The sequence below is a fragment of the Kogia breviceps genome, chromosome 7 (assembly GCF_026419965.1).
Source record: "Kogia breviceps isolate mKogBre1 chromosome 7, mKogBre1 haplotype 1, whole genome shotgun sequence".
Classification (NCBI taxonomy): domain Eukaryota; kingdom Metazoa; phylum Chordata; class Mammalia; order Artiodactyla; family Physeteridae; genus Kogia; species Kogia breviceps.
Genome location: NC_081316.1, coordinates 17,404,348 through 17,424,645, shown reverse-complemented (window position 1 = coordinate 17,424,645; position 20,298 = coordinate 17,404,348). Strand labels below are relative to the sequence as shown.

The 20,298-nt window shown below is 61.4% G+C and overlaps 2 protein-coding genes across 7 annotated transcripts; both read right to left on the bottom strand.

The window, feature by feature from the left end:
- Positions 1 to 14: 14 nt before the first annotated feature.
- Positions 15 to 5,899, bottom strand: RPS6KB2 (ribosomal protein S6 kinase B2). Of its 4 annotated transcripts, none has more exons than XM_059069357.2 (15): positions 5,736 to 5,897; positions 5,340 to 5,380; positions 5,123 to 5,243; positions 4,679 to 4,747; positions 3,991 to 4,138; positions 2,871 to 2,928; positions 2,656 to 2,756; positions 2,487 to 2,577; positions 2,312 to 2,402; positions 2,087 to 2,194; positions 1,269 to 1,331; positions 1,047 to 1,124; positions 856 to 963; positions 644 to 756; positions 15 to 444 (listed from the first exon to the last, which is right to left on the bottom strand). In XM_059069357.2, exons 1-15 carry the CDS (start codon positions 5,811 to 5,813, stop codon positions 252 to 254), a joined length of 1,461 nt encoding a protein of 486 aa, XP_058925340.1. In that variant the 5' UTR covers positions 5,814 to 5,897; the 3' UTR covers positions 15 to 251. The 4 variants fall into 4 exon arrangements, with proteins under 4 accessions (XP_058925340.1, XP_066893796.1, XP_066893795.1 ...); XM_067037695.1 differs by having other exon boundaries at positions 5,340 to 5,554; positions 5,736 to 5,890; XM_067037694.1 differs by lacking the exons at positions 2,312 to 2,402; positions 2,656 to 2,756 and having other exon boundaries at positions 5,736 to 5,899.
- Positions 5,885 to 15,677, bottom strand: CARNS1 (carnosine synthase 1). 3 transcript variants are annotated; one of them, XM_059069304.2, is made up of 10 exons: positions 15,613 to 15,677; positions 15,136 to 15,175; positions 13,523 to 13,796; positions 12,630 to 12,719; positions 11,894 to 12,381; positions 11,488 to 11,662; positions 11,317 to 11,402; positions 10,369 to 10,600; positions 9,995 to 10,275; positions 6,920 to 9,145 (listed from the first exon to the last, which is right to left on the bottom strand). In XM_059069304.2, exons 2-10 carry the CDS (start codon positions 15,136 to 15,138, stop codon positions 7,919 to 7,921), a joined length of 2,856 nt encoding a protein of 951 aa, XP_058925287.2. In that variant the 5' UTR covers positions 15,139 to 15,175; positions 15,613 to 15,677; the 3' UTR covers positions 6,920 to 7,918. The 3 variants fall into 3 exon arrangements, 2 of the variants coding, with proteins under 2 accessions (XP_058925287.2, XP_066893794.1); XM_067037693.1 differs by having other exon boundaries at positions 11,894 to 12,144; XR_010841309.1 differs by lacking the exons at positions 12,630 to 12,719; positions 13,523 to 13,796; positions 15,136 to 15,175; positions 15,613 to 15,677 and adding an exon at positions 5,885 to 5,949 and having other exon boundaries at positions 7,602 to 9,145; positions 11,894 to 12,397.
- Positions 15,678 to 20,298: the final 4,621 nt, after the last annotated feature.

Below are 20,298 nucleotides of genomic sequence, written 5' to 3'. Positions count from 1 at the left end.
AAGGAGAAGCCAGGTCAGGGCCGTGACTGAATACTTTAATAACCCAAGGGCACAGCTCAACTGCGGGAGGCCGGCGGGCAGCCCCCCTTGACTGGCAGCCGTAGTCTGCAGTACTTCGTGTTCATGATTGAGGGGCACGGCCACCCCCAGCAGAGACACACTCACGCACACTCGCTCCTGTACCCCTAGGCACAGCCCCAGGTCTCTGGGACTGGCCCGGGGTCTCACTGCCCTCATCTCCACCCACCCTCTTAGCGCCCAGGGCGCCCACGGCCTTTCTTGGACTTCTTGGTCCCTGAGGGGGGTCGGATGGGGAGGGGGGCAGTGCTCGAGGGCGGTGGTGGCGGCGGCGGTGGCAGCAGGAGAGGGGGTAGAGGGGGCTCCATGGGCTCTGGTGGGCCGGGGCTGGGTCGGAATCCCTCAGAGGGCGAGAACTTCAGGGGGCTGCAGGGGAAACCAAGGCAGAGTCAGCATTTACTGGCACGGGGCCAGGATGCAGTCAAGTGCCCACCCAGGCGGCCCCTGCCATAGAAGTCCCCATGGTAGACGGAGAAACAGAGGCTGAGGCTGGTTCAGAGATGGCCAAGGCAGCCCTGGGGTTGACGGCAGAGCCAAAGCTAGAACAGCCGCCGCCTCGTGGTACCTGATGGGGGTCCAGGGGCTGCTGTTGAGGCGCCTGGGGGAGCGCAGTTTGGGCTGGAAGGAGAAGCCCTCCTTGATGCTGTCCAGGACGGAGGGTGCCACGTACGTGAAGCCCTAGGGAGCAGAGGCGGGGCCAGGCGATGCTCAGGGTCCACCACTCCTTGGCCACACCCCTGCCCGTGTCCCCATAACCCTCAGGCCCCCAGACCTCACCAGGAAGGCCTGGTTGGCGCTCTCACTGAGGGCCGTGTCGTCTGGACTGTCCACTGGCGTCTGCCTCGTGAAGTGGGAGTCAAACTGGCTCACGTCCTCCTCCGACTGCTGTGGGCACCCCGGGGGGAGAGTCAGGGGTGTCCAGGACAGGGGCCTCTACCCGCCCCCAAGCCAGTGGGACCTCCACTCACCAGGGAGGGCCGGAAAGGGGGGTCCACGCGGCGAGCCAGGAGGTCGTCCCAATTAACGTGCCGGAAGAAGGGGTGCCTCTGTGGGCAGAGTGCCCCCAAACATGCCAACATTTCACCCTCCGTGGCTCCCACAGGAACTCCCTCTGCCCTAGGGCCCTGCCCCCTGCACCCAGACACCCTTGGGGGCTTGGCCCTACCCCCCTGTAATGGTCCCAGACCCACCTGCACATCAGCGGCGTCCCCGGGGCCACCCCCGATACGTTGGCTGGGATTCCGCTTCAGAAACTGCAGGACAAGGGCAGGGGGTGAGGGTCCCGGGCAGAGGTTCCGATTGTTTCCGAGTGGCCCCAGGGGGTGGGGAAAGGTGAGAAAGGGGTCGTGGCTTGCGGTGGGGGCCCTGGAGTGTGGTCTCCGCCTACTGACACCCTCAGGATTTCCAAGGTTTGGTCCCATGGCCCCTTCTCCACAAAGCCTTTGCTGGCATCACCCCAGGGCACATTCGTGGGGATCCAACTCACAATCTGGATGGGGTGCCTAGCCTCCCACTTTGATCGCCAGTGATCGCCTTTTTTTTTTTTTTTTGCGGTACGCGGGCCTCTCACTGCTATGGCCTCTCCCGTTGCGAAGCACAGGCTCCAGACGCGCAGGCTCAGCGGCCATGGCTCACGGGCCCAGCCGCTCCGCGGCATGTGGGATCTTCCCGGACCGGGGCACGAACCCGCCTCCCCCGCATCAGTAGGCGGACTCGCAACCACTGCGCCACCAGGGAAGCCCCAGTGATCGACTTTTTGAGGAGAGCGGCTAGTGCATGGTGCAGGTCTCACTGATTAGCACTCGGACTAGGGACCTGTCCAAGGTCTGCAGCCTGTCTGCGTCAGAGCTGACGTCTCACACCTCACAACCAGTGCCCCTCATCCCAAAGGCACATCGTACAGGTGGGGGAAGGGGAGTGGGGAGCTCCAGCAACCCTGGCCCATGGAGACTCATGCAGGGCCTGGGAGAAGAGACGGGGGCCGGACCGAGGGCAGGAGGGAGCCAACCTTTTTGACGAGGTCCCGGGCATCTGGGGTGAGGTAGGCGGGCAGCTCCAGCTTCCCTCTGATGATCTTGTCCATGGTTTTCTTCCGGTTCTCTGCAGTGAAGGGTGGCTGGAGAAGGCAGAGGGTGAGAGAAGCCTTGCGGGCCCCCCACCGGGCCCGCCCCTGCCCCGGGAGGGGGCCCTCCTCCCGCCCCCACGCCCACCCTCCCGAGGAGGCTGGACTTGCCGATCCAGTGAGCATGTCGTACATCAGGGCCCCCAAGCTCCACCAGTCCACCGCCCGGTTGTGGCCACTGCGCACCAGAATCTCAGGGGCCCTGGGGGCCAGGTGGAACCATCAGTCAGGCCGAGCCCTGCCTGGCTGTCCTCCCGACCCCTGGGCCCAGCCGGCTGCCGCTTACATGTACTCGATGGTGCCGCAGAAGGTGTGGGTGACGGCACCCTCGTGAATCGACTCCTTGCAGAGGCCGAAGTCCGTCAGTTTGATGTGGCCTGAGGAAGAACGTTGGGGCGGGTCAGTCAGGACCCCAGGCCACCCCACGGGGCTCAGCCCGCCCCACACATGCGCACCCTGGCCGTTCAGCATGATGTTCTCAGGTTTGAGATCCCGGTAGATGATGCCTTGGGAGTGGAGATGGCCCAGGGCCAGTGTGATCTCTGACAGGTAGAAACTGCAGAGACAGGACAGGGTGAAGGCAAGGGGTGGGGGGGTGGGAGTGGAGCCAGGCCCTGGCGGGGAGGGGTCCCTGGACCCCCTCAGGAGAGAGGCTGGAGGTAACACCCACCAGGCCGTGTCTTCCAGGAAGATGCCCTCTCGCTCCAGATGTGTGAAGAGCTCGCCGCCTGCGACACAAACATGTCAGCAGCTGTGTGCTGGGACCAAGCTCCTCTGCTTGCCAAGCCTTGGTTTCTTCTCGGGGAGAGTGGGGCTCGTAATTCCCGCCCTACCTGCCTCCCAGAGCTGCCGTGGGGACTCAATTCAATTCAGCAAACGTCTACCGACGCCTACTCGGTGCCTGGCCCTGTGCTGGGTGAAGCTGGGGACAAAGATGAAGAGACCCAGCCACTGCCCGCAGGACGCTCAGTCTAATGGTGAGACAGACACGCACACAGCTGCTCCAGCGTGCCAGACTGAGGCAACGGCTCTGAGAGCCTGCCAGAAAACTTCGCAGAGGAGACAGGAGGACACCATTAACCCCAACGCGAGGGGACAGATCAAGTCCCTGGCAGCGGAGAGACTTAAAGGGGATGCAGAGACGGAGCGCAGGAAATGAAGCTCCCAGGGCTCATCGGGCCAGATGGGGTCAGTAGGAAATGCAGGCCCGGATTGCTTCATGGCGAGCAGGGGACACCAGGCCAAGGAGGCCAGGCTTGATCCGGGCAGTTCCAGGGAGCCATGGAATTCTGAGTAGGAGTGTTGGGGGCAATCCCGTGCTCTGAGACGATGACCCTGGAAGTTGGTGGAGGAGACACTAGGAAGAGGGTGAGCTGGAGGCTTTGAGGCCAGTTAAGAAACAACTGTGACGCCTCCCCTCCGTCCAAGAGAGTAGAGAGGAGAGAGGACACTGCAGAGAATGAACCATCTGGATTGGGATCTGACTGGATGCAGGGCACACAGGAGAGAGGACCAGGACATGAAGGGCTACTGGAAATGGACAAAACAACCCTCTGGACATCTATACAAACTCCCACCATTCCCATCCACGCCCAACACCAGTGAGGGATACAAGAGGCACTGGACAGACGTTTGCTGAATGAATGAATGAATGAATGAACGGACAGAGGGATGGATGAGGTGGGGCCCCCCTGGCCATTCTACATACCACGTCTCTCCCAGCTCCCCCCAGAGCTCCCTGTGCTGGTTCCCTGGCCTTGCCCACACCCCGGATGGGCCCGCACTCATACCACTGAGGCACTCCAGGATGAGGTAGAGTTTGCCACCAGTCTGGAAGGCATAGGCCAGTTCCACAATGAAGGGGTGCTTCACTGACTCTAGAATGTTCCGCTCAGCCCGCGTGTGTGCAGTGTCCTTGGCGTTGCGCACAATTTTGGCCTGCAGAGGCAGGGATTGGTTAGAAGGGGGGGGCCCCAGGACTCCCTCAGTCCCTCCAGCCATTACCCTTCAGCCATTCTCTATCACCCCATTGTATTTCTCCATAATTCTGCAGCTATCAGCAACCATCCTTTCCAGGGACTGGTTTATTCTAGTAGCACCGTGTTTCTCAACCTCCGCACTCAGGACATTTAGGGCAGATAATTCTTTGCTGTGGGGGGCTGCCTTTTGCATTGTTAGACCTTTAGCAGAATCCCTGGGCTCGACCCACTGGATGCCTGTGGCAGCCCCTCTCTGGTCGTGACTCAGAAATGTACACCGACATTGCCAACATTGCCAGACGTTGCCTCGGAGGCAGTATTGCCCATGGTTGAGAATATACTGCAAAACAATATAATTGCTACTGACAATGAACAAGCAAGTGCCCAAGATAGTGACCATCTCCTCCACCACGTTCACTGCTGTCTCCCAAAGGCCAGTGTAGAACATTGGGAATGGCAGCCACTGGGTGAGGATCTGTCGGCTGAACGAATGACTCACCTTCCTCAGAACTTTCATGGCATATATTCTGCCCACATTGGTGCCCTGCACCTTTCGCACCTGGAACACCTGCAGGGCAGGGGAGACAGGGTCAACCTCCCTCTCCATATCCTATCTTCAAAAAGCCCTACCCTGAAAAAAAAAAAAAAAAAGCCCTACCCTGAAGCTCTGGCACTGGGACCGAGAGGCCCACCCAAGAGTGGGGCGGTAAAGATTTCAAGTCCGATTCTAAGAGGGTTTACAAGTCGAACTTTTTTTTCTTTTAACTTTTTGGCTGCGCGGCATGTGCGATCTTAGTTCCCCGACCAGGGATCGAATCCCCGCCCCCTGCATTGGAAGCACTAGACCGCCACAGAAGTCTCTATAACTCTAATTTGTTTTGAGAACCTCCGGTGCAGCAAGACTGAGGCTGTGAGGCCAGTGAGGAAGGAGCAGGGCCGGTACCTTGCCATAGTTCCCCTTGCCCAGCACGCGCAGCAGCTCAAAGCAGTGGGGCCCGATGCGCTCAGGGCCCGGGTTCACACTGCTCTCAGTCAGCTCCACCTCCTCATACTGTCCCACAGGCCTGTGGACACAAGAAGTTAACGGGCGCAAGCTCCAGTGCTCTTCAGGTCCCCTTCCCCAGCCCATTCCCTCCTCCCCCAACACGACCCTCACTCACTCCAGGCCAGCCGCCCTCAACTCGGCAAGGGGACACACGTCCTGTGAGAAACCGAGGGGTAAGAGCCAAGGGAGGTGCCAGGCTCCCTCCCCACAAGCTGGTCTGCTTGGCCCAGGCGTGGAGAGGGTGAGGAACGGGAGCCATCAGGCGGTGGGCCAGGACTAGGGAGGAGAGCCGAGGGCAGGAAAGGGAGATGCAGGGGAAGGGCTGGGGGCCTGCAAGACAGGTGGGGGTGAAGGTAGGGTCAGAGCCTAATAGCGGCCGGGATCTTAGACAGACCGGGGTCTGCAGGAGAGGAGCCCACTCTGGGGGCGGGGGACCGGGCGCACGAGCGATCCCACCGCCTGGATGATGGGATCGAGCCGCGATCGAGCCGCGTCCGGGCGGACCACTCACCGCGGGGCTAAACTCTGGCTCGCCCTCGCCCTCGCTGCCTTCCTCCGTCTCCAGGTCCAGGTCAAACACCGCCGCCATGGCTGCGCCGGCCCCGCGGGCCCCCAGGTGCTTACCCAGCAGCGCTCTGACTGACAGGCCGTCCCGGGCCTTACGTCATCACTCCGCGACGGCGGCCTCGCGCGCCGATGACGAGAGAGGCTGCCCCTCCCGCGAGCTGGCGGCGAGAAAAGTTGGCGTCCGTCACAAGGCATCTCGGGAATGGTAGTTCCTGAGTGCCGGGGTGCTAAAGCCCGCCGAACCTTCTTCCGCGGGCCCCTCAGTCTTCCCAGCACAGCTTCCTCCGGGGCGGCACAGGAAGCCGACCATTTTGATTCTGGGGCGACTTTGACTTTGGACGGGGCAGAGTCGAAGTGCATGCAGGTGTGAGTGTAAATGCAATTCCCAGCCCTGTTGGAGCCCTACGCTGCCAGGTTGTCTGGGTGGTGGCTAGAGGCGGGTCGAGTATATCTCTCTGTTCGCCTCTGAAAGGGAGCCGGCTGCTGCATCACGGTCTCTAACGTGCCTCCCGCTCGAGGACCCGCAAGTCAGCATTTACTGCTCCGTGCTCAGCTCACTGCTGGGCTTTGTTGCCAGATTCCTGCCGGAAAGGGTTTGGGTCTCACTGATCCACCCGTAATTATGGGCTTGTGCTGTGCGTCAGACACACGAACTTGTGTTTGGTGACACTACAATAATGAACACACCAAACCCAGCCTGTGTGAGTTTAGATTTGGGGATGGATTCTTGTTGGATGGGATTCTGGGAATGTGAACTGGGCCAGACCAGGCCTTGGATGAGTTCTGCTTTTTGGAAGCTGTCTGGGTGTGCATTCCAGTTGGACAGGGGAGGCTAGATATGAGCTCAAATGGACAGAATTCAGGGTCTCCAGGCTGGAGGAGGGTTATCTGGTTGGGTGTGACCCTCATTGTAATTCCACCCTCGGGTTTGGGTCCTGGTGTAGGTGCCCCTAGCAGGCCCCTCGCCAAAGGTCAACCCAGAGGCCTGGTCAGTGTGGCGGTTTATCCTTAGCTCTAGACGCTACGGGTATCCCCTAACTACCTCTCCCTCCCCCTTCCCCATCCCCTGTCTACCTGAGCTTGAGAAGTGTTGGCCAAGTCGCAAGAACCTATCCCAGACTCTGGACGTTTCACTAGTCCATAAGCCTTTATTTGGAGAGGGACGCTTATGGAGCTGTCCACAGCTCCTGTGCAGCACAGAGGCAGAGTTCTTAAAGCAGCCTCCCCTGAATGAGGAAGGGAGTGTAGAGTCTCCTCTGCCAATGCTAGTTAGGTGTGCCTGAGGCCAAAGCACCAAAGCTTGGTGGATAAGGTGCATGGTGCACGGGAGGGTGTTCACATGTCTCAGGGCCACATATAGGAGGTGAGTGGGGCCTGGAAGCTGAGTGGGCAGGTACAACTTAGTAAAAGCAGAAACCTGGACCTTGCATCTTGTCCCTCGACTCTTCATCCACTGTGGTATGACATTGAGGCAGTGGCTTTTCCTCTCTGAGCCTGTTTCCTTTTCTGTAGAATGGGGCAAGACTGTCTGCCTGGAGGGGAGATGGTTACTGCTGACCCCAGGTCACCTGCTTCTACTGCCCAGGCCAAGTGAGGCAGGTGGGGCACTGCGAAACATTGTCAGCAGGCTCCAGAACTAACTAGAATTTGTTAAATGAGGGGGTGAGAGTAGGAGGACGAGGGGTTTAGTCTCAGGCTTTCTTGGGATTTGTCCAAAGCCAGAGGCCAGGTTCTCTCCTGTAGGCAGCAGGAAGAGACAGACCTGGAGGGGTGGGAAGGATGGGCTGGGTTTGGGCCCACTCGCACTAACCTGGGGGCAGGGTGTGTGTGTGTGCACAGTTGTTGTTGCTTCTCCATGACTAGAGTCCTGGGAAGCTATGGGCTGGACTGAGGCCTTCGGGACGGCAAGCAGCCCACCAGCTACTTCTTCTGTGGCCCCTCAAGTCCAGGAGTCCGTGGTGTCAAAATAGCCCTGCCGCTCTGGAACAGACCTGGGGCCTTGGAGGGGACCAGACCTCTCCAACGGTTGGGGCAGGACCATGGGAAGAGAAGCAGGGAGAGCACCAGGGGGCAGAGGGCACCAGCGCGTCCCCTCCAGCACGTTGCCCCTGCCCTCTGGCCCCAGCACTATTTGAAGTGGGACAAGAAGTAGGCGACGGGGTAGTGGGGCCCGTCGATGCCCAGGCCCTGGCAGAGGCCCAACAGGCGGAGACGGGCCTCCGCCGGGCTGGGCCCAGCACAGGCCACACTGCAGTAGGGCTCCTCGTATTCTCCAGGCACCAGGGTCTCCTCCAGCAGATTGAGACGCAGCAGGCCCTGGTCGTGAAGAGCCTGCAGGGTCTCACGGCTGGCGGTGGAACTCAGCGCCTGCAGGTGCTGGGACACCAGGCACATGACACCCACCAGGTGGCCACGGGCGCGTGGGTGGGCAGGCAAGGCAGGCCGCAGGCCACAGGCCACCATAGCAGCAGCGAGCAGCAGGTCCACACCATAAAGCTCCAGGATCCAGTCTCGCAGGTAGAAGCCACCCATGCGGGGGTTGATCTCGATGAGCCGCGGCCCAGCCCTAGTCAGCTTGAGCTCCACGTTGAAGACCCCATCCAGCAGCCCGCAGCCCAGGCAACAGCGGAAGGCTGCCTGCACCAGCTGCGCCTCCTGCTCCGGTGCCAACCCAGTGGGCATGCAGGCCGCCGTCTCAGTGAAGCCAGGCAGCCGTGTGGGGCCATTGTCGGAGACGAAGGCAGCCAGCAGTCTCCCCCCAAACAACACCAGATCCACGTCGTGTTCGGTGCCCTCGATGAACTCCATCAGCAGCATGGCATTGCCCCAGCCCAGCCCGATGCCAGGGTGGTCGGCCTCACCCTGCAGGTCTCGGGCGATCCGGGAAAAGTGCTCATGGCACTGCGACGCGTCCTCCACCAGCCGTACTCCCACTGCACCCGCCCCAAACTCCAGCTTCATGACACCTGGCAGGGGCACCTGACGGACAGCCCTGTCCACGTCGGCCTCGCTCTCCAGTGGGCAGCAGGGCACAGCATAGAGGGAGGGGGCGGGCCACGGTGGGCCATGGCGGCACAACAAGTGCAGCTGGGTGCGGCTCTTCTGCTTAGCCAGGTGCATGGCGGCTGGCGGGTTGCAGGGCAGACCCAGCTCCTGGCAGAGCAAGGCCGTGAGCACCAGGCAGTCATCCCAGTAGGAAAAGCAGCCGTCTAGCTGCAGGCCGCGTGCCCGCACCAGCTCCGCCAACACCCGTGCGTTCTCCTCATCTCTCCGGTGCTCTGTTACATCGAAGTGGATGAAGGTCTGCACCAGCTGGGACGCAAAGTGGTTGGGGTCCGACTCCACTAGGTGCAGCTGCAGAAACCACAGGGCGGTAACACACCGAAATCAGCTCGTGCTGGGCGCTGGGCAATAAGATGGGGCCTAGAACATGGTCCTGGCCCTCAGGGGAGACAGCTTCACCAGTGCTACGTGCTCAAAACGTGTATATATATATATATTTTCGGTACGCGGGCCTCTTACTGTTGTGGCCTCTCCCGTTGCGGAGCACAGGCTCTGGACGCGCAGGCTCAGTGGCCATGGCTCACAGACCCAATTGCTCGGCATGGGGGCTCTTCCCAGACCGGGGCACGATCCCGTGTCCCCTGCATCGGCAGGCGGACTTTCAACCACTGAGCCACCAGGGAAGCCCCAAAACGTATTTCTTGATGACTGGGTAGAAGGTACAGAGGTGGGACACCTAATCCAGCCGAGAGGGTAGGGAAGGCAACCTAAAGGAGGCAGTGCTTAAGCTGGGAGCTGAGTAAGGTTTAGCCAAAGGAAAGATGGCTGCAGGAGGAGGAGTGTCATATAGATGGGAGGGGTGGCAGAGAGGGCTGGTGGACTCTTTCCCACTGGCAGGCTCAGTCTGGCCAGGGTTCATAGGGAAACCACCAGGGTTCGTAGGGAAACCACCAAGGTTAGGGCTTGGGGCTGCTGGTCTGGTGTCCCGAGTGGCCTTTTACTCTTAGCAGGTACAAAATTCAGCTAGGGGCGGGAAAAAGTCGAGACTCCTAACCTGGACGGGGCGACAGACCTCGCCCCTACACTTGGGCTCCAGGCCACCGGCTAGATCGCCCCGCGCAGGCCCCGCCCCAAGGCCAACCCCGCCCCGGGCCCTGCCTCCACCACTCAGGCCGGAACTTTGAGCCCCACCCCGCCCACCTTGAGTCCGTAGTCGCGCGCAGCCTCCCACACGAACTTCTTGCTGACGCCGCCCGCTCCGAGCAGCAGCAGCTGTTTCCCCTCCATGAGGCAGCGCGCCGAGCGTCGCAGCATCGTCTCCACCAGCGGCGCGGCCGCCGCCTCCTCGGCCGCCAGCCCCGGGCGCGGCGCGGCCCACAGCCCTTCGAGCGCGCCGCACGCCTCCAGACACAGGTCTCCGTTCAGCTCCAGGGCCACGGGGGTCAGCGCGCGGCCGGCCACCGTCAGGGCGAAGTCCACCCCTGGGCCGGGCAGGGGGCGCGGGCTCAGTGCGGGCCGCCTTCGGGCCTCGGGCCCCCCTCCTCCCGTCCCCGTCCGGGGCGGCCCGCACTCACCGAGGAAGTCAGTGCGGACCTGGCGCCCGCCGCGCTGCTCAGCGCTCAGGCCGGCCTCCAGGGTCAGCACGGCGGCTAGCGCGGCCTCGGCCGCCGCCTTGACGCGCTGCCGCACGACTGCCACCTGCGAGGCCTCACCCAGGCCGCACTGGGCCAGCGCCGCCTCCAGCGTCCGTGGCAAGGAGCTCTGGTGCCGCAGAGGCCGGTCCCCACGGCCCACGCTGCACACCACCTGGGCAAGGTGCGGCTCAGGGGACTGGTCCAGGAGGAGTCCGCTCGGGACTGTCCCCGGCCCCAGCACACCTTCCCCTGTGTCACGATTCAGGCCACACCCCTCACTGGACATTCAAGTCCTGTCCTCCAATGTGACTTAACACTGCACAAACCACCTTCCCTGCCACTGCTCGTCTGATCCCCCTGGGGGGACTCTACCCAGGCTTCCAGGCCCAGCTGGGGTCTCTGCTCCCGAAGGGCTCTAAGCATGCTTGGTCCTAGTCCCTACAGCCCTGGGGGCCTGTTCCACCCTGGTGGGCTTAGTCCTAGAGCTCCCTGAGGGCAAGGTTGAGTCTCTCCCTCTCAGCTTGGCCCAGAGCTGTGTACCTAGGAGGGTCCCTAAGCCTCCCTCCTAAAGGGCTCCAGGCCCTGGAGGTTTGTCAGGGACCCTGGGTCAGCCTCTTCTGTGGGGAGGAGCTCTCTGGGAAGGTTTCAGCCCCGGGCCCCCCGTACCCAGCATGGGATACCAGGAAGGGCTCGGGGATGTGGGCGGAGCACAGGAAGGGTTGGAGAGGAGGGAAAGTGTCAGACGGAGTCCTCCCAGAGGCAACCAAAATCCTCCGCGCTCCCCTCCCAAGATTTTGTCCTCTCTCTGCCCAGGGGCCCTCATCAGCTCAGTGGAACTGGGCTGGGGTGTGGCCGCAGGGGCATGACCTGAACCTGCGCCATGCTCACCTTGCTCAGCAGGGGCCTATCACCCTGTGTCCGACAGACCACAGCACAGATACGCAGAGCCAGCTCAGGGCCAGGCGGGGGGGTGCCTGGGGGAAGACGGTGAGGCCTGAGCACAGAGCAGCCAGGAGGCCAAGCCAAGCTCCACCTCTGGCTGGCGCAGGTGGCTCTCACCTGGGAAGGGCAGCCGGGCAGGTGGGCATACAGCCTCCACCAGGACACTCTCCTCCTCCTCCAGTTTCTCCAGCAATGCCAGCACTGTGTCCACCACTGGGCCCAGCTCAGCTCGGGGATACAGACGCATTGCCTGCCGCCCCCTCCAGCGCCAGCCACTGAGCTTCATGGCTACCTGCAGCAGGCAGGGGAAGGGGGCCTCCTCACCACCCCACGTACCTGCAGGGCGGGGCGCTCATACCACAGGAGCTAATGAGTAAACTGAGGTAAGAAGGCAGGAGATTACCACAGAGATGGGGCAGTGGTAGGCCTCGAAGTTGGGGACCACTTCCCAGCAGGACCCGGTAACCCTCCACGGGTCCCCTCCTGCTGGCCTCTGCACAACCTTGGGGGCAGAGCCTGTTACCTGCAGGGCATCACCCAGGGCCTCGGAGTGCAGAAAAGCCCCTACTTCCTCCTTCACCAGTGTCTCCTGGCCCTCTTTGCCATTCAGCTCCACCAGCCGCAGTCCCGGGCTGGCATCCCCTCCCCTCAGCAGTGCCGGCGGCTTGTAGGTGAAAGCCAGGGTAGCTGGTACAGCCACGCCACCCTGCCGAGCTAGCAATCGCCTCGTCAGCAGCCGGTCCTCCAGCAACCGGGCCAGCTCGGCTGAGGCGCCTGTGGGGCAGGTCAGGTCACGAGCGAGCTCAGCTGCCTCTCGACCCCGGCCAGGCCCCAGCCCCAGGCCTGCCAGGAAGTAGGTGGCGCGGCGAGGGGGGACAAAATCGTCCAGGAATGTCAGGCCCCCCGGGTGGAAGCTCACGGCCTTGGAGACCAGCAGGGCTGCCTCGCCCGGCTGCCCTGGTGCTGGCACCTTTGTCAGCCAAGCAGGGGACAGGCAAAGGAGCATGTTTCCTGTGGGCAGAGGGGGGGGGTTGCTGGCCAGGGAGGGCTTCATGCCCCCATGCCCTCCACCTCCAGCCTGGGCCCCTGGGTAGTCGTGGGCAGCTGCTCCCAGAACCCACCCCCACTCGGAGTAGGGCAGCTGGCCCGGTGGAATGCAGGCAGTTGCCAGGGTTGGCGGGTATTTTGGGATGTGGCCGGGCCAGGGCAGGGCTGCCCTTTCTGTAGGAGGGGGTGGGGGAACTCGGGCACACACTCACCCGGGCTCTGGACCCCGCCCTCCAGCAGCAGAGACAGAAAGGTGCTGGGGGATCCCAGAATGCACAAGGTCACCTCCGCCCCAGGGCAGCCTTGAGGAAGAGAACATTGCCAAGCTCACCAGGGGCTCCCCTTGCTCTCTTTCCGCTCACCTTTCCCCACCCCCATAGCTCTGCCCTCACCCTTGGACCCCCAGGTCCTCCCCGGGTATTGGACGAGACAAGTAAAGGGGACAGAGGAAGCTGGAGAGTGAAGGGGAAGCTGCCTGTCCACCTTGCCCTCTGAGGCTAGCTCCCTTCCCTCTGCAGCTGGCCCAGAAGGCACTGGAGGCTGGGTGACTGGAGACGTGGGTTCTAGCCTGAGCTCTGCCACTGACTTTCTGTGTGACCCTTGGTCCCTGTGCGGTGGGGGGAGGAGTCTCTGCACCTCAGTTTCCCAGCTTGTACAATGGGGCCAGTCTGTGATGTTCACGCACTCTAGCTGTAAGCCCTCTGTCCACACAAAATCTTTTGTGGCTGCCTGATACATAAAACAGATAAAGCAGAGGAGGAGTCCTGGGTCCCAGCTGCTAGCTGCCTCCACAGCAGCTCCCAAGACACTTCTGTAGAAGCTTTGGCTCCACAGAACACGGATTGCAAACCCCAGGGCTGGATTTTCTGGGGGTGGGAGGGAAGCCTCGATGACCTCTGACTTTACTGGTGCCAGATGCCCTTGGAAATGCCTGCCTTCTGGAGGTTGACTGGCCTTGTCTCCCTGGCTTCAGACCAAGCCAGAGTCTAGGGGAAGGGGCTGACCTTGACAGAGACGGGAAGCAGGCTGGGCTGAGGGTGCCTCCCTCCTCCTAGGAGCGCCCCCTCCCCCCAGGGCTGCCCCCCTCCGTGGAGCCCTTGGGCACCTGTGCGGGGCACCTGGCTGCGGTCCTGGGTCTCCGGAAGGCCAGCTTGCTGCAGACAGCTCTGCAGGAGACTGTAGTAGTAGACAGTCCAGGCCCGGGCCTCCGCCCCCTCGGGGGAGCCCTTGCAGTCCAGGGCCACGTCATGGCGCCAGGAACCGTGGAAGCAGCCTGGGGGTGGCAGGCCAGAGCCCCCGCCCCATGGGCCCTCCTCTTCTTCCAGGTCCTTGGAGCCCAGGGGGGAGTCACGCTCGGGACCCAGTGGATCCAGGGACAGCTGAGGGAGGCAGAAGTGGTGGGTCTTGGGAAGGGTAGGCAAGGGGCATATTAAGTCACCCAAGGGTATAAGCCCCCCACTCTCCTAACCTTGGGCAGACACTGTCCTAGGAACAAAAGAGGATGGGTTGGGTTGGGTTGGGTTGGGTTGGGTTGGGGGATGAAGGCCTGTCACCAGGAACATGTAAGTGGGAGTGCTTTGTAAACTGTCTGTGCAGTGCCCCAGACGGTGGGAGCAGAAAGCAATGCACTACTGGCTGGACCCCTGCCCCCTCATCCCACGCCCGGGTCTGCCCCAGCCTGGTTCAGAGGGGCAGAGGTTTTTTGCCGGTTTTGTTTATCGAGGCAGCCCTGGGACCTAAAAGAGCCCTGGCACGCTGTAGCTGCTCAATGTTTGATGACTGAAGAATAAGTGAACGAATGAACCAAGCAATCACTCTTGGGTTGCTCTCTTCTCTCTGACCTCAGTGACCCATGTACCATTGTGGAGTTCTGCTGAGACCTAAATATGTGGGTGAATCTGGTCCACGGTCATCTCCAAGTAGGCTGGAGAATCTACCATACGCCCAGTCCTGGGCCAGGCCTCAGTAAGGAAAAAGCTGGCGCCCTTCTTTTCAGATGTTCTGAGTCATGGAAATGCTCACTTTAGATGAAATCTTACACCCTGCCCCTCTCTGAGGCTGGCTGACTCCCCAATGAGGCTGCTCAGAGGCTCACTGTGAACACACGTGCAGACACAGGTGGGCCTGTCCTCCGGGGGACAGGCTGGGCCTCCTTGGGCAAGTCGTAAGGTTTCTTTGGGACTTGTGGGTGCCTGGTGCCTGCCCTGTCCCCTGCCGGGGTGCTGATGAGGCTTGGACCTAGAGAATCACCGTGGTCATTGAGAGACAGCATACTGCAGGCAGCCGGGAGGGCAGAGGTCTGGGCCTCAGACCTGGCCTGGAATGCCGGTTCACGGGTGCCAAATTCTGAGGCTTGGTGCCCTTTCTTAGGAGCTGAGTCCCCTGAGAGCCCAGAATGGGTTCACTGCTATGTTCCCAAACTTAGAATGGGGCAGGGCGCGTGGTAATAAGTTGCAGGATGAATGAATGCCAAAGGGGACCAGGAGTGCCCGCCTCCCAGAGCTGATGGGGGAGAGAGGCAGTGCCTAGCACACAGCAGCTGCTTGTCCCATGGCACACAGAGTGGGCGGTCAAGGGGTGGTGTGTGCGCAGCTGGTCACGGGTCTGTCCGCACAGGCAGCCCCAGGGCTAGGCTTTTACGTGCCCGATGCCGCCCTCTGGGCCCTTCCTCTGATAAGGGGCTTGGGCGTTGGTGGGGAGGGACCAGAGGAGACTCACCATCTCACAGGTGGAGAGGCTGAGAGACTGATGGAAGAGACTGACAGAGAGAGACAGGAGGGAGTCAGGGCGGCCGGCCGGATCTCTACCGCAGAGCCCAGCCCCTAAGACTCTGGGGCAGAGAGGTGGCCGCGACCGCGCCGCTCTCCTGTCCCAGCCAGGAGGTGTCCAAAGCTGCCCCACCCCCACCCCAAGGAAGCAGAGGGATTTCTGACGCCCGGACCCCCATGGGGCCCGCACCCCGGGCTCACACATCCCAGGCTGCGCGGGGCAGGGCCGGGGGTCCTGGCGCTCAGCCCTTCCAGCGGGGGGCGCGCCGGGTCCCCGCACGTGTGTGCGCGCGCTTCTGGGAGGGGTGTGCAGGCGGTGTCGCGGGTCCCGCTGGGGGGCGCGGGCGCTCAAGGTCCCGTCCCCGCGGCCCCTGCCCCGCAGCCCCCTCCCTGGCTCTCCCCGGGGCGCGGGCAGCAGCCGGGGTACCTGGCGGGCGGCAGCGGCTCGGCGGGGCTCTGCCGGGCTCGGCGGGCGGCGCGGACCCGGCGGGACTCGGCGGCGGCGGCACAGCGCCCGGCCGAGGCGGCGCCGCTTTATATAGAAGCGCCCGGGGCATGCCCAGTGCCAGGCGGCGGCGAGGGGGGGGCGCGGCGCGGGGCGAAGTGGCCCGGCCCCACCGTCCTCCAGCCGGGGGACCCGGCAGAACCTCCGCCACCCATCCTGAACCTGGGATGCTGGGGGTGGGCGGGCCCGACCCTGCCAGAGGCAAGGCGCCGGGGGTGGGGTGGGGGGTGGCAGGGAGAGACAAACAGAGGGACAGACAGGACACCTTCGGAGACACAGTAAGTCGAACAGAGGGCCAGGTTCTAACGGATAGCGATCGTCAGAGAGGGTCACAGACTTAGGGGCCGCGGTAAAGAAAAGACAGAGGAAAGAGGGGGATAAATAGAGAGAGAGAGAGAGGCCCATAATGGAAGAGAGATGGAAAGAGGATACAGGGGGAGGAAAAAGCTGGAGCCGGCAGAGACTGGTACCAGGGCTGGCCCTCAGGGGTGGGGTGGCCAGGAGAGCGGCTGGAGCACACAGTCCGGAGCCCTGACCTTGGATGGAGTCCTGAGCTCCCCAGCACCCTGGGCCGCAGCTGCCTGCCAAGGAGCACTGTGCCGTATGGCAGCAAGCACTCCCAGAAAGACCTTCTTGAACAGGGGGTCCCTGTACATATGCGGGGTCCCCCCCTCATCTCTCCCAGCCCCTCCAGAGTAGTGGCCACTAGGTAAGACGCCCCCCACAAGGGCAGTCCCAGTTCCCTGGGATACCCTCTGCCCTGCTGGGGGCCAAGAGGGAAGAGGGTGGCCAGGCTGGGAGTTCTAGTGGGTCTGAGCACAGCAAAGGGAGGGGCTTGTCTACATGATCTGCCCTGCCCATCAACACTCAGGTCAGCTGGACATCCATAGTTATCTCCCCAAAAGGCACATCCTTACCCCCAGAAAAAGCACACCTCAAGAGATCTGGATCACAGCCACATATTCACCCCAAGAGACACACCCAGAGATTCATACCCTCTCAAGTGTTGTCCCATTAGATGGATTCCGATCCTAGATCCAGCTGTGGGGCCTGGGCACCTCCCCTTCCTGGTCTGAACCTCCCTCCCCTCCTGACTTAAATGGGTCTAGTTACCATCTCATAGGACTGGGGTGAAGATTATCACAGCATCCTGAGCCCAGCGCACGTAGGCTACTGTTGCAATTCTCCCACCTACCCCCCAACCCCCCCCCCGGAAACTCAGACCCTCTCTCCAGAGACACCCCCTGACTGTTCCCTAGAGCCTCCTAGGCTGGGGGAGGGTACTGACGGCCCCACAGCACTTGTGGAGGCAAAGGTGGCTGCTTTGGCCCCTTTCTACAACCGTACACAGAGCAGCCTGTGAGGAACCACCCTGTCTACCAGTGGAGGGACCCAGAGAGAAGTGACTTACCTGGGGCCCCCCAGCCCAGCCCAGCCCACATTCCCCACACAGCTTTCCAGGGCTGCTCTGGGCTCCCTAGCACCAGATCCACACTCCACTCCTCCCTGTGGCCAGCGCAGTCTCCTGGAATGAGGGGCGGCCACCCAAGAAGATCCATCCTCTTGCTGAAGGGGTAGCCTGAGCTCCAGGGGGATCCACGGGAGGGAGCAGAATTGGGGCATGGATGTCACCAAAGAGCATGAGATCTGACACTTAACAAATATTAAAAACCGAAATCCAACAGAGTAAGTTTTAAAGATTTTATCTGCTTTATCCAACGGTTCATGAATCAGGCAGCATCCCATCTAGCAGACAGAAAGGAGCTACAAGAAGTTGTGTAAAATGCAAGACTTTTATAGACAGAAGGGAGCAGACCCAAAAAGTTATACTTAGGCAAAAAAGTGGGTTGGTTATTGCAAGATCACTTTCTTTTCCGCAACAGCAGGGGTCTATCAGGCAGATGAACTTGCTAGTGCTGGTCAGGCAATTCCTGATTGACTGGTTTAAGATACAGTTTCCAGGAGAGCTAAAACTGTAATCAAGTTATCTCAGTTTGGTGATATGGGGCCTAGCATAAGTGACCCCACCTTGGGCCTGCTGTCTTGCTTTTTGCTTTTTTTTTTTTTAACTCTTTAAAAAATCATTTATTTATTTATTTATTTATTTATGTTGGCTGCGCTGGACCTTAGTTGTGGCATGCAGGATCTTTAGTTGCAGCATGTGGACTCTTAGTTGCGGCATGCATTCGGAATCTATTTCCCCAACCAGGGATTGAACCCGGGTCCCTGCATTGGGAGCACAGAGTCTTACCCACTGGACCTCCAGGGAAGTCCCTGCTGTCTTGTTTTTAACACAAGCAGTGTAGCATCTGTGGACTCAGTTTTCACTGAGTATATCCCCTCAAATGGGGATTATAGTGCATACATTAGCCCAGGCTTGGCTGGACAGGGGGCACCTGGCAGAAGGTAGCAGTGCCAGCAAACGTTTTTGGACTTGTCCCAGGCACTGTCCAGAGCTCTTTATGTGCCATATCTCACTTAACCCTGTTGGGTAGCAGTTATGAGTCTCTGCCTTTTGCAGATGAGGCAATGGAGGCTCAGAGAGGTGATGTGATTTGCCCAAAGTCACACGGCTGGTGAGAGGAAGGGCTGGGGTCTTCCCTCTGCCAGAGTGTGTGCATACATGCACACAGAGCAGCGTGGTTCTGTGCCCACTCCCAGACTGCCCTGGCTGGGCACCGGCTGTGATGGCGTTTGCCTTGTGGATGCAGAGAGGAAAATCAGGGTTGGGCAACTGCAGCTCAGCCCGGGGCCCTGGGACTTGGGGCAAGCAGGCTGGCAGGGCAGTCTTGCTCTGTTTGTGTCAGGAGAGCCTGGAGGTCACCTGAAGCTGAGCTGAGCCAGGTAGGCGTGGGGTGACGAGAGGCAATCCCTGGGTGACTGCCCAGCTTGACTAAACAATAACTATCATAGCAATGAGACAGGTAGAGTGCTCTTGGGACTAGGGTGGGAGCTGTTATTATCCTATTATCTGTAGGAGGAGACTGAGGTTCAGAGAGAGTGAGAAGGCCTTTCCCATGCAGGGACTCTGCAGGGAGTCCAAGCCTGGCCTCCGGACAGTGTGGGGATGGGGGGACTTATGGGGTGGGTGGCAGTCGAGATGGAGACCATGGCCCCCCATACGGGCGTCCATTTGCCCTTCCACCTCTTTGCTTGCCCCCACTCCTGTCCCCTGGGCTGACCCGGGCTGATGGACATCGCTGTCTGCCATCCCAGCCTTGGTCCCCACAGGCTGAGCACTCTCTGATGCGTGCCTTGCCTTCTGTGAGCCCCTTTCCAGGCAGGTTTGCAGGGAGCTGGGGCTGCACAACCACTGAGTGTGGTTGTGCAGGTTGCTCACTGCACAAAGATACCCTGCTGAGCGGTCACTTCCCTTCTGTCCCGAAAGGGATGCATGTACCTGGGGGAGGGGCGAGCTGAGCGCTCGGAGGGCAGGGAGTGCAGGGCAAATCCCATAAACTCCCTGCAGGTTCCCCCACCTACCTGCTCCCAGAGGAGAGTCCATGAGACACCCGCCCCTAAGCCTAAGGCGTGGTCTAGCTGGCTCCGCCCCCAACTGTGACCCTGGGCTGGGCGCTCAACCTGGCCACCTCCCCCTTCTCTAAAGAGGCTCTCAGTGCCACCTGCAGAGAGAGGGTGTGGGGGTCTGAGAAAGGGTCGGTGAACTGCAGGGGACTGTGTTATTATTAAGCTCCAAGTACCCTAGTGGGGTGGGGAGGGGGAGGGAGGGCTCAGGAAGCTCTCTTTAACTCACAGGAGCCCAGCCCCTGGCCCACACTCAGAACCTAGGCTGGGGCGAGACTGGGGGGCTGGGCAGGAGCAGGAGAGAGAGAGCAGCCCCAGGACAGCAGAGGGAGGTGGGTGTCAGGCTCACGGCTGTTGATACGGGGGGGAGCGGTGAACCTTGGGTCTGCCCTGGGCAGTGAAGCTTTGGCCCAGTTGCCTCCCCTCCTGAGCCTTAGTTTCCCCCCAGGTAAACCTCAGTTCTGGGTCTGGACCTCCGTGAGTCCCTCCTTCAGGGGGAGGGATTGGTGTGCCCAGGACCCAGGGCCTGGCCAGTCACACGTGGAGGGAGCGCCACAAGAGCGTATGTGGAGGGAGCGCGTTCCTGCAGCCGTGGCCCTGTCACTAGATCTGAGGGTGCCAACGCTCCAGCTCAGCCACTGAGAAGGATGGCTCAAACACGCCACCACTGCCACTTCCCTGGCGGCCCAGTGGTTATGACTCCGCGCTCCCACTGCAGGGTGCTCCGGTTGGATCCCTGGTCAGGGAACTAAGACGCAGGGGGACTGCAGACTCTTTCTCTGGGTACTGCCCTCCCCCTCCCCCCTTCAGGGGAGGGCACCCAAGGAAGCAGGGAGGCAGGGCACCCGGAACGGGCCCTGCAGGAACATAAGCCAGCCCCGTCGTCCTGGCGATGGCTCCTGTCCCAGGCACCTCAGGCACCCACGGGGGCAATTAGCGAGTGTGGGAGGGGTTTCCACAGCGGCAGTCCCCAGGGGGTGCGGCTGGGGCTTAGTCAGGGGGCAAGGGCTGGCGGGCCCTTCCTCCTTTGTCCGGGCACACTAGGCCTTTGTTCTCAGCTGGCTCTCTCTGAGGACGGGACCA

Bases quoted from the DNA above. Each gene is read 5' to 3' on its own strand.
- CARNS1 (XM_059069304.2), bottom strand. The intron at 11,403-11,487 runs GTGAGAGCCACC...GTCTTCCCCCAG, and splicing joins TGCCCGGCTGCCCTTCCCAG to GCACCCCCCCGCCTGGCCCT. The intron at 9,146-9,994 runs GTGGGCGGGGTG...TGGTTTCTGCAG, and splicing joins CGCGCGACTACGGACTCAAG to CTGCACCTAGTGGAGTCGGA.
- RPS6KB2 (XM_059069357.2), bottom strand. From the start codon at position 5,813: ATGGCGGCGGTGTTTGACCTGGACCTGGAGACGGAGGAAGGCAGCGAG. The intron at 5,244-5,339 runs GTGAGTGAGGGT...TTGTGTCCACAG, and splicing joins TTGAGGGCGGCTGGCCTGGA to GCCTGTGGGACAGTATGAGG. The intron at 2,757-2,870 runs GTGGGTGTTACC...CTGTCTCTGCAG, and splicing joins TTCCTGGAAGACACGGCCTG to TTTCTACCTGTCAGAGATCA.